General features: G+C 41.8%; 1 protein-coding gene across 4 annotated transcripts; it reads left to right on the top strand.

Annotated features, from left to right (window-relative positions):
• Positions 1-4,903: 4,903 nt before the first annotated feature.
• On the top strand, positions 4,904-15,816 carry PDIK1L (PDLIM1 interacting kinase 1 like). 4 transcript variants are annotated; one of them, XM_046662582.1, is made up of 3 exons: positions 4,904-5,068; positions 7,532-7,833; positions 12,083-15,816. In XM_046662582.1, the coding sequence occupies exons 2-3, from the start codon at positions 7,549-7,551 to the stop codon at positions 12,821-12,823; spliced, it is 1,026 nt and encodes a 341-aa protein (XP_046518538.1). In that variant the 5' UTR covers positions 4,904-5,068; positions 7,532-7,548; the 3' UTR covers positions 12,824-15,816. The 4 variants fall into 4 exon arrangements, with proteins under 4 accessions (XP_046518538.1, XP_046518536.1, XP_046518537.1 ...); XM_046662580.1 differs by lacking the exon at positions 4,904-5,068 and adding an exon at positions 5,372-6,277; XM_046662581.1 differs by lacking the exon at positions 4,904-5,068 and adding an exon at positions 5,381-5,556.
• The last annotated feature ends 863 nt before the right edge of the window (positions 15,817-16,679 follow it).

The raw sequence follows: 16,679 nt of genomic DNA, 5'->3' as shown, positions 1-16,679 counted from the left end.
TTATGCAAATAGGGAAACTGAGGCCCAGAGCAGGGAGAAGACTTGTTCAAGGTCACCACAGCTCATTAGTGTCAGAGCTGGCACTCTCCTTAAAGGAGTTTCTCTATCAGCCTCCCCCTGCAAAGATGGGGCTGGGACTCCCCCAGCTTTGGAAGGAGAGGGGAGGGAACACTGATGGGGATTCTCCCTGCTATGGCAAGGTAAGAGCTGCTCCCACAAACAGTCGCTGGTAGGCCTGGTGAGTTTTCCTCAATAATTTTCTGGAATTTTGATAACACCTGGTGGCTGGCCCAGGGTGAGATGACTTCAGAGGATACTAAGCCTCTACAAAGCATCAATGATGCCTCCAGAATTTCTAAAGGGGAGGAATTTAGGGCCAGAAATCTGGTGGGAAAGGTGATGAAGAGACTTGCCTTGAAACAGCATTTGCATAGCAAGTCTACTGTGGTTACTTAGATCAGAGGTTCTCAATGTCCACGCGGCTAACATTTTGAGCAGGATAATTCTTTATTGGGGGGGACTGTCCTGTGCATGGCAGGATGTTTGGCAGCATCCTTGGTCTCTACCTACTGGATCCCTGTAGCACCTACCCTCCCAGTCGTGACAGCCAAAAACATCTCCAGATACCGCCAAATGTCCCCTGAGAAGCAAGATCACCCCTTTTGCAAACCACTGACTTAACTGTACGTTTAAGTGGCTGGGTAGGCATGATGGAGATCCCTCGAAAAGAACACAGGAAACAAAAATACAAGGAGCCACCTCTTTCCGCAAGAAGAGAACATCATCAGAGGCCTGGTCAGCTCTGGGCAGAACTGTGAACTCTGACCTTACCGTGGCCCATTCAGACTTAGAAAATGTGAGTACACTACCCAGGAAGAAATTAATACTTGCATTCATGCTAAAGCGAGGCAAGCAGTATTTAATAGTTACTAGATGTTAAAAACACAAGCAATATACACTGAAGATGTGAGCATTTATTTCCCTGTATGTAAACTATATTTCAAAGAAATTAATTACAGAACACACTGGCATTGTAGTCAGACCTGGGTTCAAGTCCCAATTCAGACAGTTCCTAGCTGTGTGACTTTGGACGAGTCCTCTCACCTCTTAGAACCTCGGTTTCCTCAGTTGTAAAAGGGGAGTAGTAATAGTGTGTACCTCACAGGATGAATGCAGCATAAAAAAGATAATGTATAAACAGCTCTTTGCAAAGTGCCTGGCACAGGAGATAATATGAATATTACCTATTATTTATTTACATTTGTATTACCTATTTATATTTATCTGTAGTTTATAGGTGAAATTACTCCCTGATGATCTGCTTCCTGTGGACTCATTCTAATTGGGGGCATCTCCACTTGTTTCTTCCCCTATGACCTCTTTGTTCAGACAGGAAAAGTCCAGAAACACAGCAATTTATGGCACTTGGGACCTGGAGTCTTGGCTCCCCCAGTGACTTACTAGGAACTTAAGTTACTGAGTCTCTCTGAGTTTCAGTTTCCCCAAGTGTAAAATGGTATGCTAATACTACCCACATCCTAGAGTTCCTGTGAAATTTCTCAATGACGCGGCTCTAGACAGGTCTGGGAATTCAGACCTGCCTTAGGCCTGTGCAGCAGCTGCACTAATGTGCCACCAGGTGGCAGGGTTGCTACATCCAAACTCCCAGCTGGCCAAGATAATGAGCATGGTTGTCTAACTTTTTATTATGAAAAACAAATATACACAAAAGTAGAATAGTGTAACGAACTCCATGTTCCCAGAAGCAAGTTTCAACAACTATCACTGTTTTACTAGTCTTCCTCTTTTTGCTTGCTTTGCTACCTGTGGAGTATTTTAAAGCATATCCCAGACCTCATTTCATTTTACAAACGGTACGTCAGCGTGCAGTTCTAATTTGAGACAATCAGATACCTTTTTCGACAGTTGGCTCACTTGAATTAGGATCCACATAAGGTTTTCTCATTTTATAAGTGTCTTGAGTTTTATCCTTTAACATTCTTTTTTACTTTCATGCCATGAATTTGTTGTAGAAACCAGGTCACTTGTCCCGTGGAATATCCCACATCTTGAGTTTGGCTGATTGTGCTGTTTATCTATCCCCCATATATTTCTGGTAAACTGGTAATTAGATCTTGCCTTGATTAGGCTTAGATTCTTTCCTTTTTTGGGGGGGCAAGAATATTTCATGGAGAACACAGTATCCTTCTCTTAGTGATTTTAAGATTGGTCAGTGGGTTCTGGCAGCGTCAGCCTAGGCTCTCCTTACAAAACTCCCTCAGAACTTTTCATCCAATTGTCTTAGCATCATTTCACGATTGCTGCTTAGGCTCATTATTTCATTAAGGTTTGCAAAATCGTGCTTCTCCAATTCTATCATTTCTTCTGCACTTATTGGTTGGAATTCGTGCATAAAAAACTTCTTATCTACTGTTTGGTTACCTGCGATATAACTCATCAGGGAAAAACCAGAAAAATGTTTATTTCCCTTTATTTATTAACGTTCAGAGCAATTAGTTGATTCCCTATAAAACTCCATTGATCACAAATGTGTTGTTTTCCTTAAGTACTGTTATTGATTAATGGATTTTTATGTATTTTATATGTTGTAATCTATTGAAGTCATTATTTTTCGTTTAATCCTCAAATTATTTCATCTTTGGCCAGTGGGGCCCCTTTGTATTGGTTCCTCAGTCATTTTTACAGGACTCCAATAGTCTTTGATAGCTTCCTGGCTTCCAGGAACAGGAGGACCCAACCTTATCCTTCCTGCTCCAGGTCTGGAACCAGCCATTTATCAAAGGAATCTTGATTTTCTTTGTTTAATTCTTAATTTTCTTTTTCAACTGGAAAATAGTGTTTAGTCACCAAATCTGTGCACTATGAGTGTTCATTACTATTGGGCTGGTCATTGCTTCTTGGCCTTTTCAGGAGACAGCTAGAAAATACATTTTTTAAGGCAAAAATACAAACTTCATTCATTGATATCTAACTCAGGTCTAAGATTAGCCTAAGCATCTTTAATACTTGTAACTCTTTTTCTCATACTTTGAAAATCTTGATTCCTAATGCCATTAACACAATTATTTGCTTTATCCAAAAATATACCTATCATAGTTTCAAAACAGCAATATCAATATTACTACTAACAATAAAACGAACGAACGCATTTAATATTTCTATGCAGTTCACCTTGTCTTTAGACTACATCTCATCAGGGCGGCAGTCAAAATACTTATAAAGCCACTGGAAATGATTCTCTGTGTAGTTAAGCCACCAATTTGATATACAGATGGTTCATTTGTTTCCACTTGTTTTTAGTTTTGATGGGACGTTTTATTCTTTTTATTGAACTTTGTTTTATAAATATGCAAAACATTTACAAGGTTCCAAAATAGTAACTATATAATAAGGTACATTGACAGAAGTCTCATTTCCATCCGTACCCCTTCCATCCCATATAAGAAACCATTTTTAGAAGATTACAGTTTATTCTTCCATTGTTTAACTTTTAAGTATAAGCAATTAATGTATATTTATATCTCTCCGTTACTTACACATGCTATAAACACTATTATGCTCCTTGCTTATGTCACTTCACAATATATGGACATTACTCCATATTAGCATGTTTATTAGCATATATATGAAATCTTCCTGATCTTTTTACAGCTGCATAGCACTCCATCCTGTGTATGTACTATATTCAGCCAGTTCTTTATTGACATGTGAGCAGTTTCCAATCTTGCTATAAAAATAATGCCATAATGAATAGCCTTGTGTATACTACTTTTTATATTTTTGCCGGTATATCACTAGGACAGATTCCTAGTTTAGGATTTGACCTAGGATTACTGGGTGAAAGAGTAAATACATACGTAACGTAGCTATATATTGCCAAATCTCCTTAATTAGAGTTACATCATTTTGCGTTCCCACCAGCAATGTATGACAACGCTCTCCTCGGGTGTATCTTGGTACCATATCAGATAGAGGAGGCTGCAGAGATGAATTACAGACAAGGTTTAGCAGATCGCTGAGGACTAGTACATAGTACTCAGAACAAAAGTCTCAACAGATTACAGAGGAGGGTTTAGGGGAGGGGGGTGTTGAGGGGGCTATACCAGGGGAGTCGGTATTTAAGGCAAGCCACGCCCCCCCCCAACCCAGACACCTTTTGGTCAAATAAGACAGAGGTCTGTTTCCTCACCCGTAAAAGCAGGGTTAGTAATAAAGCTTGCCTTTGTGGGATTTTCTTAGGATTAGGAGAGAGAATTTAAAGACCTAATCCAGTTCTAGACTCCCGGAAGAAGGTCCACAAATGGAGAACAGAAAATAGAATGGGTAATTAGTTGATCCTTGAAAGCAATCACAGGGATTCTTTGCACATCGTGCCTTAATACAGCACGGGGAGGAGGAACAACCACTGTATTGACAAATAGTAGGTGCAGAATCGGTGAAGAAATGGGCGTTTCTGGCGGATGCTTACTGAGCTGCGCAACTAAGTGAATGACCGATTGGTCCGGGTCTCTGAGTAACTGACAGTCCCGGGCTGGCTGTCACAGGCCTTCGCTGTCAATCCCGGCCCCGGCCGACTCGGACCGCCGCCTCTCGCCGCGCGCCTGCGGGATCCCGACTCTCCACGACAAGCCCGCAGGTGCCGCCGCCGGACAGGGGGTGCGGGGGCCGCCGCCCCCTCCTCCTCGCGCAGGGCAGGGAGCCCCAGACTCCCCGCGGCTGCGGCCCGGGAACAATGAGGCGCCGGCTTCTTTAAGGGAGATACCACCGCGCCGGCGGGGCAGGGGACGGTGTCTTCCCAGATGATCGCACCCTGCCCCGCGCCGCCGCCGCCTCGGCAACTGCACCGCCCGCAAACATGGCTCAGTGACTCTGACAAAAGGTGCAGCCTCCCTCCCGGCGGCGCGGACGCCAGGCCTCCCGCTTCGGGCCGCGCCTCCCCGCGGGTCCGCAGAAGAGCCCAGCATCCAGCAAGCACTGCAGGCCCGCGCCGAGGAAGATGCACCAGGCATTCCACCCCAGCGACCCCCGCACACCTGCCCGCAGCTCGGTAGGTCGGGAGGGGGGCGGGGAGGCCGCACCGGGCGCATGCACCCCCAGGCCCAGCCCCGCCGCTGCAGACCAGCCCCGGGGCCGCGGGCCGTGCGCGCCCGCTGCGACTGGACAGCGAGCGAGCCCCAGGCGTGGAGTGGCCTCCCCGCTCCCGGGCCCGGCCACCCCTACGGGGAGGGGCACGAGTGGTGCGTTCCTGGGCGCGCACACCTTCCGCGACTCCCGGCTCCTGAAAGCCACGGGAGCCGGGAGGAGGCTGGCGGAGTGCGGGGCGCGCGCCCAATGGGGACGACGCTGGGCGTCGCGACTCGCGCTACGGAAAGCCGGAGGGGGGCGTGGCCGCGGGCGTAAGGGGGTGTGTCCGCGCGCACCACGGGGGCGCGCGCCGGCCTCTGACTGGAGGCCGCGGCGGCGGAGGCGCGAGCTGCCCGATAATGGCGGCCTGCAGAGGCCGTGAGAGGGAGAAGCGGCGGCGGCTACCCTGAGGTAAATCCGGCCCGTCGGCCTGGCAGAGCGGCCCCGCTGCAGAGCCGAGGGCTCTGTCCGTGCCTCGGTCCCCGGGAGGCCTGTCACAGACCTGTCAGCGGAGTCATCCCGCAGGGCCTGCGCTGCTCAGGCCTCCGGCCCGCTCCCTCAGGCCAGCGGCCCCAGCTGCGGCCTCCTCTCGCGCCCGGGGCCTCCTTCCCAGGCCCCGCGCTCAGCCGCCAGCCCCGAGCACTTGGGGCAGCTGCAGGACTGGCTCCTCGGGGCGAAGGGCCGCGGGAGGATCCCCTCCGGGTTTGCTCTGGACGCAGCCGAGGAGAGGGAGGGCCTGACCCTCGGCCAATGAGCGGGGCCCTGCGCCGCCGCGTCGGGCAACACCTCTGCCCGGGACTGGCCCTTCCAGTCCGTCGCCCAGCAGGTGTAGGGCCCGCTGCCCGCGTCCGGGCGCGGGGTCGCCGCTGCGGGCACGAGGGCCCGAACGCCGTCCGGGGTCGCTTGGGTTCGCGCGGGATGCACCACCGTGCTGTGTCTGCCCCAGGATCTCGGAGTTCCATAAACACCCGCCCTCCCCGTTCCCCAGGCTCTCTTTGGGGTGAGGATGTGGGGGAGCTTCCAGGACAGGGCCCCTCCGAGACGGCTGGGAGCTGGCGATGCACGGATGCCTGGGGCCGAGGCTTCTGGACCAGGAAATCAGACACTAGGAAATGCAGTGGGAGTTTGAAGGGTGGGTGTCCAAGTAGAGGAGGCGGGCCTAGGAAGCAATCTCAGCTTTCATTCTCTTTATTGTCTATTCTACGGACTTAACGTAGCTGTGCCCAATTTTTCAGGCTCAAGGGTGAGTAGCTTTTTGTTCCCCCAAACCGTGCAATTTGAAGATTGTACAGTCTCGGGTTACTCTTCTCGCCCTTGGTGGCAATCTGCAAATGGGAACTTGTTCCCGAAGCTCCTTAGAATCTTGACATTCTTGGGAGAGTGAGGAGGCACGCTTTAGACGTTCTTGATTGCACACGTGAGCGTTTCTCTTAGGGCCGTTGCTCCTGCCTTTAAATGACTTCTCAAGTTGAATTCCAAAGACCTCTGTCAGAGAGCCCCTTGATATGCAGGACAGTCCTTGTCGGCAAAAATGACCTAGATCTAAACAACTGTTGTTCGACAGCAGAAACGTGAGCATATTCTAAGTAGCTCACTTTATCTTGAGAGGAACATTTTTCTCTGCAAACTTTATTTTCACTTATTTTGCAAGAAAGAAGGAAATATCGTAAAATTAAAATAGGAACATATGCCGTTTGGCCGTTTAAATAATAAAAATAACTACACGTTTTCAGTTCTATACGTGATCTGGTTCACTTTCAGTCCCTAAGCATAAGCCAGGGATTTGTACTTCTAACTGTGAGGGCTTTTTGTTTTTGCTGTTTTTATGACCTTTTTATGTGTGTGTCAGCTTTAAGGAGAAGCTAGGGGTTGGTTTGTTTTTTCATCATTGGTAAATAAGAGTACTGAATTTTTTGGTTTGTTTTTAACAGTGGTGTTTGGAAGCAGTTCATGTAAGAGGCTGTATAGTATAGTGGTTAAAATTACGGTCGTCAGAGCCAGATGTCCTGATTTCAAATCCCAGGTCCACCCGTTACTAGCTGTTTTGACCTTGTTGTTAAGCAGCATGTTGCTTAACCTCTCCATGCTTTAGTTTCCTCATCTATAAAATGACGATAATAGTATCGAACATTGTTGTGAGGATTAAATGAATTTAATATTCTAAAATGCTTGGAACAGTTCCTGAGACATGGTAAGTATGTACAACATAAGTGTTAGCACTTATATTATCATCACTACTAAAATATTTTGATTTGCCCAAGGTATAGCAAATATCTTTCAAGCACTGCCAACAGTAAGACAGATGACAACTAAATCATACTTAAGAAGAAATACAAGCCAGTAGGATATCCTTAATTTCAACAGAGCACTTTGTTGATTTTTCCAGAAACTTTGACCTTGAAGATGGTGAGTAGCCAGCCAAAGTACGATCTAATACGGGAGGTAGGCCGAGGTAGTTACGGTGTTGTGTATGAAGCAGTCATCAGAAAGACCTCTGCACGGGTGGCAGTGAAGAAAATTCGATGCCATGCACCCGAAAATGTTGAACTAGCCCTGCGGGAGTTCTGGGCACTAAGCAGTATCAAGAGCCAACATCCAAATGTGATTCACTTGGAGGAATGCATCCTACAAAAAGATGGGATGGTGCAAAAGATGTCCCACGGCTCTAATTCTTCCCTTTATTTACAGGTATGTGTGGTTGAGTGGGAAATAGAAATGATTTGAACATAGCATTGGTCAGCAAGAAGGGGAATGCAGGAGTCAGATGAACCCCTACCTTTAAATGCAGGTGTTTATATAGTTAAGAGTAGACTGGGGTGTGCCAAGAATTGAGTAGATGTTTGCTTTAAAACAAGGTTTTATTTAAACCTGTGATGCAAATACCTAAAAATAACATAAGCCACCTGTTATGCCATGATACTTGCCAATCTGCATAGGAATGGGGCAACATAGGAGCTACAGAAGTAATCAACACTGGAGTCTAATAAGTTTACTTATTTAAGTCAGAGTTTTAGGAACTGAAGACAGAAGAAAACGAAGAACTCTACAACCAATAGCCACACCCATAAGTAATCAGGCATTTCTTTATAAAGCAGTGATTTAAACATAAGCCTCTGCTCTTTTAGAGGGTTATGTGGTTTTTCAACCATGCAATTCCAGTTAATTTTCATGAACTAGGTAGCTTAGCATCTGCATATTATTAACAGTGCTAATAGCTAACATTTGGGTTAATACTCAGTTCCATGCTCTGTGCTAAGTGCCTTAAAGGCAGTCTCTCAGAACAATCTTATGAGGAAAGTACTATTATTATCATCATTACAATGAAGAAACTGAGGCTTTGAATAGATAATGAATTTATCCAAAGTCACATAGCTAGCAAGTGGCAGAATTGGGAGCTGAACCTAGGACTATCTCACAGCTAAAACTTGTGTTCTGGGGGCCAGCCTGGTGGCATAGTGGTTAAGTTTGCACACTCTGCTTCAGTGGTCCAGGGTTCACAGGCCGGATCCTGGGCGTGCACCTACACACCACTCATCAAGCCATGCTGTGGCAGTTTCCCACATACAAAATAGAGGAAGACTGGCACAGATCTTAGCTCAGGGCAATCTTCCTCAAGCAAAAAGAGGAAGATTGGTAACGGGTGTTAGCTCAGGGCCAATCTTCCTCACCCAAAAAAAAAAAAGAAAGAAAGAAAAAAAATTTCTCAACCTCCACATTACTCTTTTGTAGACCTGGGGAAAGCATTAACATAGGAAAACAGAAAAGCCTTTTTTTTCAGGTTGGCTTCTGCCTTAGATCAGAATCTCCAGTAGCTCTATACTCACTGAGGAGAAAAGACACTTAAGACATAGCTAGTGAAAGACGAGAGCAAAATTTCTTAAGTCCCATCATTCTTTGGAAAGGAAACAACTTTCCATGAGTGTGTCTAAATTCAGAAATTACCATCAGGGCGCAAAAGTCTGTTCTTAAAACAAAAGCTTTTGGACTAGGAACAACAAAACAAGCGCATTAATAAGTGTAATTAGAAACTTGCAAGTTGCATTGTATGGTGAGCAAATATCAATCTGGAGAACCTAATTTATATTGCATTTTAGCGTGCTATGCCCTGAAGTTTTCTCTCTAAAGACAGTGAGTATAAAACACAACTCTTTAGCTCCTATTCATTTTATTGCTTACTTTTCTAAAAGTGCTCATTATATAAGTTGCACTAGTAGAAAATGTTGGAAACATTCTTACCACACTGCCTCTTAAAGTGGCTAGAACCCTGCTGAAGTTTGTGATGGATTTTGAAGACTGATTTCTTTCGGACTACAAATGCAAAGCCATTTACACATAGAACCTAGTGCTGATGTATCCTTGAGTCCAGATTGAGCAACCTTTATGTTAACTAGGCATTAGCTGGCCTCGCAAGGTTTTAAGATGTAAAGTACTCCCAGACTTGATTCAGTGATTTTGTTTTTTTAATCTAAAGCACCTTTTTGTTTAGCAATCTCTTTTATTTTTTAAAGCCTAATAGACCTGTGTTTGACTTGTGGTACTTTTTGCTAGCTGTATGACCTTGGATAAATAACCCAGTTTTTTCCCAGCATCTGTATCTTCCTAATTAAAATAGGAATAATAATTTCTACCTTCCATGGGAGTTGTCAAAATTAGAGGTGATGCAGATAGAATACTTGCACATAGGAAGTGCTCAGTAATAATATAGCTCTATAAAAATTGTCTTTTCTATGGATTTATTTAGTTAACCAGACATTCATCAACCCATTTAGCAAGTACCTTCTCTAAATTTATATCTAGTAAAGACAACCAATATTTACATTTAGTAAAGATAATTAAGCAAATCTGCAGGGTGACCACAGAGTCCCTATGCATGGTGTTCTCCATTCTCTATACGGGTTTTTATTTTTCTCCATGTTTTTCCAGATATCTTCCTTGTTCTCTATTGAAATCATTATATCAGTTCCTGAGAGTTAAAAATATCACCTGGAAGAAAATGTAAAACAAATAGTTAACAGAGGACACAAATCTCATGCACAGGAACTTAGTGGCCAGTCTGTATACTTGTGATAAGTGTCATGAATGAAAAGTACAGGATGGTATAGGAGCATATTATAGGGAACCTGGGACAGTCCTGGGGTTTAGGACTTATGAACTATTTCAGCTGAAACTTCTAGGGTGAAAAGGACTTAGCTAAGTGAGGGAGTAACAAAACTTCCCCAGCAGAAAGAACTGTACATAGAGATGTCTTGAAGCAAAAAACATGAAGCATTCTAAGAATTGAAAGAAGATAGTAAGACTATACTGTACAGGGAGAGTTTGTTTTAGATGAGGCGAGAAAGATCAGCAAAGGTCAGAGCACACAGGATCCCATAGCCCATGTTAAAGGGCTTAGCCTGTATCCTGAGAGAAGAGGGAAGCTGTTGAAGGACTTTAAGCAAGAGAACCAATGGCTAACATCCTCTGCACGTGAAAATAAAGAGATTGGGCTCTGTATTTCTGTAGCTTTCAACCAGGGGCCCTCAAACTATAGCCCTCTTCTTGTTTTTGTATGGCCTGGATGCTAAAAATAGCTTTTACGTTTTTTAAAAAATTGTTTAAAAAAAAAAAGGGAAGAAGAATATGGAACAGAGATCTTACGTGGCTTGTCAAGCCTAAAATCTTCACTATCTGGCCTTACTCTAAACCGTTCTTTGAACGCTGAGACTCTTCATTGCTCAAAGCTATGTAGAAAGTCTGCTTTTAAGAGTAAAGAAAGAAGAGAGGAAATGAAGTAAGAGTGGTGGTGCTGGTCTTTAATCTCAACATATTTAGTAACAGTGCACAAGTACATAATTGTGTGATCTGTACCTTTCTATTATTTTCTGTCTCACTGGCAAACACGTGCAACAAGGAAAATGCATGCAAAAAAGACATCTGCAGACGGTTGCAATTACTGCTGTTTGCCATGGGAGGAGATGGCATGGAGAGGTGTTCTTTGCTTCTGCCTGGCAATATGACAGGAGGAAGTACCAGTAGGTTTAAATGTAAAGTTAACACGTAACTCACTCTTCAGCAACTCTGGCTGTCCTACTGAGTTTCTATTCAATCTGTGGGTCTGAAAGGACACCATGGGACAAATATTTTCAAAGCACCATGTGCCTATATTTTAGAATGGTAGTTCATGTTCAGTTAAGTAATTAATACTCTTGAATTTTCAGGTAATAGAGTAATAATTGGATAATGATAAATAAAGCAATAATTTATTCTTTTTTCAGCTTGTATCAAATATACAAGCTCAGACTTGAACTTTTATGTCAAAATGCAAATATAATTTTTATAAATTGATTTTTAGAAGCCATCCAGTGATAGAGATAGCCAACATATTTGCCTTCTGCCTGTAGACGTTTATGAAGTAATGATGCTAGTCTTATTTTTATTAGTAACTATAGGAGCACTTTATTTCTGTAACAACTAGTTGTTCCTTGATCATTTTTCTCTTGATTTCACAAATTATGTTGATAGTGTATGTGCAATGAACAAGAAGTATTTTTCAGGCAGTTTCACTGAATAGAACTTCCTAATTGATACTTATACTCCAGCTGGCAGTCTCCCAGGTCTAGCCGCTGAAACTTTGATCTTTTCATGAAGTTATTAGCTATGTGAGTAGAGTTCAGCTCCACTGACACATGCAGAAAACGTATAGCCAGTTGGACACTTTTCAAAATAAAGCTGTTTTTAAATAAGTGTTTACTCTAGACTTAAAGATTTGGTGGGACAGAGTGACAATTTGAAGGACTGAAGTCTAAAATAAAATGCACATATAAAGGCACTGACCAAATAGTAGATTCATGGAATTTCCACTTAAAATTGGAGACTAATTTAACCAGTTTCCCTTCTTCTACAGCTAAATTGTATAAACTGTGCAGGTGACCGTAATCGGTTTTTTCCCTTCTTATAGCTTGTAGAGACTTCGTTGAAAGGAGAAATTGCCTTTGATCCCAGAAGCGCCTATTATCTATGGTTTGTGATGGATTTTTGTGATGGAGGAGATATGAATGAGTATCTGTTGTCCAGGAAACCCAATCGTAAAACTAACACCAGCTTCATGCTTCAGCTCAGCAGCGCCCTGGCTTTCTTGCATAAAAACCAGATCATCCACCGAGATCTTAAACCTGATAACATCCTGATTTCTCAAAGCAGGTTGGATACCAGTGACTTGGAACCTACACTGAAAGTGGCTGATTTTGGTCTAAGTAAAGTTTGTTCAGCCTCTGGGCAGAACCCAGAAGAACCTGTCAGTGTAAACAAGTGTTTCCTTTCCACAGCATGTGGAACAGATTTCTACATGGCTCCTGAAGTGTGGGAGGGACATTACACAGCCAAAGCTGACATCTTTGCTCTGGGGATTATCATCTGGGCAATGCTGGAAAGGATCACATTCATAGACACAGAGACAAAGAAGGAACTCTTGGGGAGTTACGTAAAACAGGGAACTGAGATTGTGCCTGTTGGGGAAGCGCTTCTGGAAAATCCCAAAATGGAACTTCTCATTCCTGTGAAGAAGAAGTCTATGAATGGGCGAATGAAACAACTGATTAAGGAAATGCTGGCTGCAAACCCTCAGGATCGTCCAGATGCTTTTGAACTAGAACTCAGATTAGTACAAATTGCATTTAAAGATAGCAGCTGGGAAACGTGACACATATTATTTGCAAATATCTTGGATGATATGCTGCTTCTGTTTTAACAGTGATGCAACATAATGTGGCTGAAAAGAATATAAAAAGCTCAACTCCACCTTCTAAGGGTTTAGATTTTATTGTGGGGTGTTTTTTTTCCCTCGTTTTACTTAAGTCCAAGCTTCCCATTTTGTTAATATGTTTTAAATGTGTATTACCAATGTGGGTGTAAATTTTTTTAAATGATCATTGGTAGAAGTTTGGCAGGAAAATTCTCTAAGAGCCAAGAAGAGAGTCCAGTTTTCTGAAAATATGTCTCTAAGTATTTTAGACATTCCTTGTCAGTATTAGGAATTTCCATGGAAGAGAGGTTTGCATGCTGGTAATGCAACCTTTGAAACTTTGTAAAGGAAACATATATGTATATATTTATGTATATGTAAGTATGTGAATGTGTGCATTTTGCATTCCATATGAAGAAAATGCCACTTCTGTTTAAATTATTTGATGTAGGTTTGGGTTTTTGAGATTTGCTGGTGAAATCAGTGATGAAAAATAAAAGAACCTTCCCTCATCTTCCTACCCTGTCCCTCCCTCGAATGAAATCATCCTAAGTTTTTTATTTTTGTAATTTTATATAGCTTTTTTTAGGCATCATTTTGGAGGGTCTAAAATTATCTGATTAAACGTGAATGAAATTAAGTGATCCAAAGCTGCTGAAGTTTGTGGTGAGCTCTCCAGTGCCCTAGAGCTGGAGGCGTTCAACTGGCCACACAGTCATGCAGTAGCAGGTTGGCAAGGACACTGATGATTCAGTCAGACCTTCTTTAGGTAGCCAAGCATTCAATTAACCAGTTAAAGCACTGCATTGGGACATGTCTGCACTTGAGCATCTGCAATCTGATATAAATCTGAACACAAGATTCTTCTGTTTCTGAAAACTTTGCTATATCTGAACTATAGTACTTGATATATTAGTTTTTGATTTCAAGACTTTGTCTAAGCTTCATAAAGTTGAAGAAACCAAGTGAGCCCTGCCCTCACATTGCCTGCCCTGATAGGGTCTCTTGTTTAATTCCTGGAATTCCTTTCATTTGGGCACTAAAGCTGTTTTCTCTTATCTGATTTGACACAGTCATGGTAGTGATATGGTTGTAGTATTAAATGTCAATCACCTTTTTCTAAAGGCGGAGATGATACCTATACAGTTTGGCAAATGGATAAAATATTGTGGCATCAACTATATCTTTCAAGTTGAAAAGGTATCTGTTTTATACAGTCACTTGGTATGGTCTGTGTCAAAATCCAGTAGACCGTTACTCTTCTTGAAGTCAGTTTGATTTTAGCCTTATATGGTTCTCTCCAATTTGTTTTCCTGTAAATGCAGATAGTTAAAATCTAAGGAAAGGAAATTTTCCTAAAACAGAACATTAGCCTTTAAGGTTAAATAGACTTGAAGACCGTTGTATCTAGGTTAATCTTTATAAAGCACTAGAATCTTTGGTCAAAAGTGAAAAAAAAAAGTACTAGAATATTGAAATGATTGATAGTTTGCATAGTCTCCTCAGCTTTTAACTTCCCCAACTTTTGGAATATTGCTATCATAATTTTTTCCTTATTTAAAATGTGTTCAGTGGACTACAGAATGTGAAAAAGCACAAAAAATTGGAGTATGTAAAATTTCTGGACTATTCATTGCTTGGTCTGGAAGTTTAAAATTTGGACCAAAAGGCTTTATTCACATAAAGCCTTTTAAAATGAAAAAAAAAAAATCATACACTTTTAACATCATTTTCAAGCTAATAAGTATAAGAATTCTTTCAGAAACTAGAGGTGGAAATGCACTGGAACCTCATGATTGCCAAATTAGTGTAACACAGATCTGGCCAAGCGGATTGAGTTACTGGAAGTGAAAAGCATCATTATAATGTCTCATCAGTAACATGGCACTTCAGCAGAACTCATGACGACTCAGGTGAGATTATGCCAGTGCTTTATTTGCTTTTCAAATATCTGTGTGCTTGGAGCCATGGTTTCCTAAGCACATAGTTTTTGGTCCTGCCTCATTTAAAAGAATTAACGATTATCATTTATTTTGAAAGATTTTACCTGTGAAGGAGAGTTCTTTCTTTCGTTGGCAGTAAGGGTGTGAGGTGATCAGGAAGTTTCTTCTGGAATTTTCTCAAGTCCTTGTATTCTAAAATAGCCTATGATACCAAGCAAAATGATAGTAAATTCTTTGTCTTTATTCTTTCAGTCAGGAGGTATTTATTAAGTACCTACTGTGTGCTCAGCACTAAAGGTCAGTGATAAAATGATGATTTAAAAATGGTATATAGCCACAGGCCTTTTCTAGACAGGAGTAAGAAATAAAAGATGATTAGTGATACTTGGAAATTCCTGGATATTTGCTAGAGGAAAAATGAAAGCAAGAATTTGTGCACAGTGCCTTGCCCATAATAGGTACTCAATAAACAATTATTTCTCATAGAGTCTCTTGCCATGGTTTATAGCGTTTTATGGAATTTGTCTTAATTTAAAAAAGACCAAATATTTCAAATAAGCTTATAGGCAGCTGTCGCCAGTTAAAATATGGGGTTGTACAGTTAGTTCCTAGAATGTTATTTTGCACTAGATGTCACTTAGAAAGATGGGGTTCCTGTAGACTTTTGGTGCTAAGGGATACTTTGTCGTTATGATGAAGTGTTAAGTGTCAGATAAATAGCACACTGAATAGTTCTTTCTGCTGGTCTGTTTTTTCCTCTTTGTTGTTGTTGTTTTTAATTGTAAAATGTTTATCAATCAAACTATTGTAGCAGCTACAAAATAATTCACCAGCATGACAAAATGGTCAAAAAAATGTCATCAGCACTTCAAAAATGAAAGCAACTTTTGAAATTTTCTTTTAAAATTGTCAAATATATTTTATGAAGAATTTATAAAAGGGGGGAAATGATTGTAATTTATTGTTCATGACTGTTTTGTTTTGTTTTTTTGTTTTTTTTAATAAAGTGAGTTTCAACAAAAAACCTGAAAAGTCCCCATTGCTGCTTTGGTGGCTCTCTGAGCAGTTCTGTAGTGCTTTCCTTCATGAACATAAGATAGAGAGTATCAAACTTGAAGCTGTGTCATTTTCAGCCTTATCTGTTAAGTGAAACTTTGTTTCTATAATAGAAGCTATTGCTGAGGAAAGATGATTGAATTATAGGAGTTTCAGCATTTCGAGTTCTCTAAAATTTTAATGCTTACTGTCTTGCTGTATTTGCCAGAGGAATTTATTTGCCTGAAATAAGTGATTTTTTCATTTATCCTCTCATTAAGCTGAGGATGCATCCCAGACTCGGAATGAAGTGTAATAAATGTACCGAGAGGATGCAGTTTTTTAATCTATAACTTGAGACCGTGGTTTCTTTTCTGTGAAGTCATCTTGCCCCCTTTTTTCTTTTCTAAGTTTTATTATGTATGCCCTCTCCAGAATAAAGAAAGTACTGAGGATACAGTACACTTAGTGGTCCAATGGAACAGCAGATGGCAAAATGGGAGACAAAAAACATTAACTCTACGTGTGATCTAGCGACAAGGAATTGCGGCTGCTTCTGACTCTGCCACCTTCTGGAATCGCCTTTGTAAACAGACCACTTTTGCTTTCTATTTAGAGATTAGTTTTTTAAGAAAATTGAATCTTAAACTATAAATATTTGTATTTCCTAGCCTTTTCATAATCCTTTGCAGTTTACAAAGCGCCTTCACGTGGTTTTTACATATCTTTTCAGCGCATTTTACTTAAAATAGGGGCTGATTTCTTGATCAGGAAATTAATAGAAATAACACCAGTTCTTGAGGTAATGGTTTTACCCTAACACAGGGTTTTAGTGC

The sequence above is a fragment of the Equus quagga genome, chromosome 5 (genome assembly GCF_021613505.1).
Source record: "Equus quagga isolate Etosha38 chromosome 5, UCLA_HA_Equagga_1.0, whole genome shotgun sequence".
Classification (NCBI taxonomy): Eukaryota; Metazoa; Chordata; class Mammalia; order Perissodactyla; family Equidae; genus Equus; species Equus quagga.
This window is presented reverse-complemented; position numbering and strand designations above follow the sequence as displayed.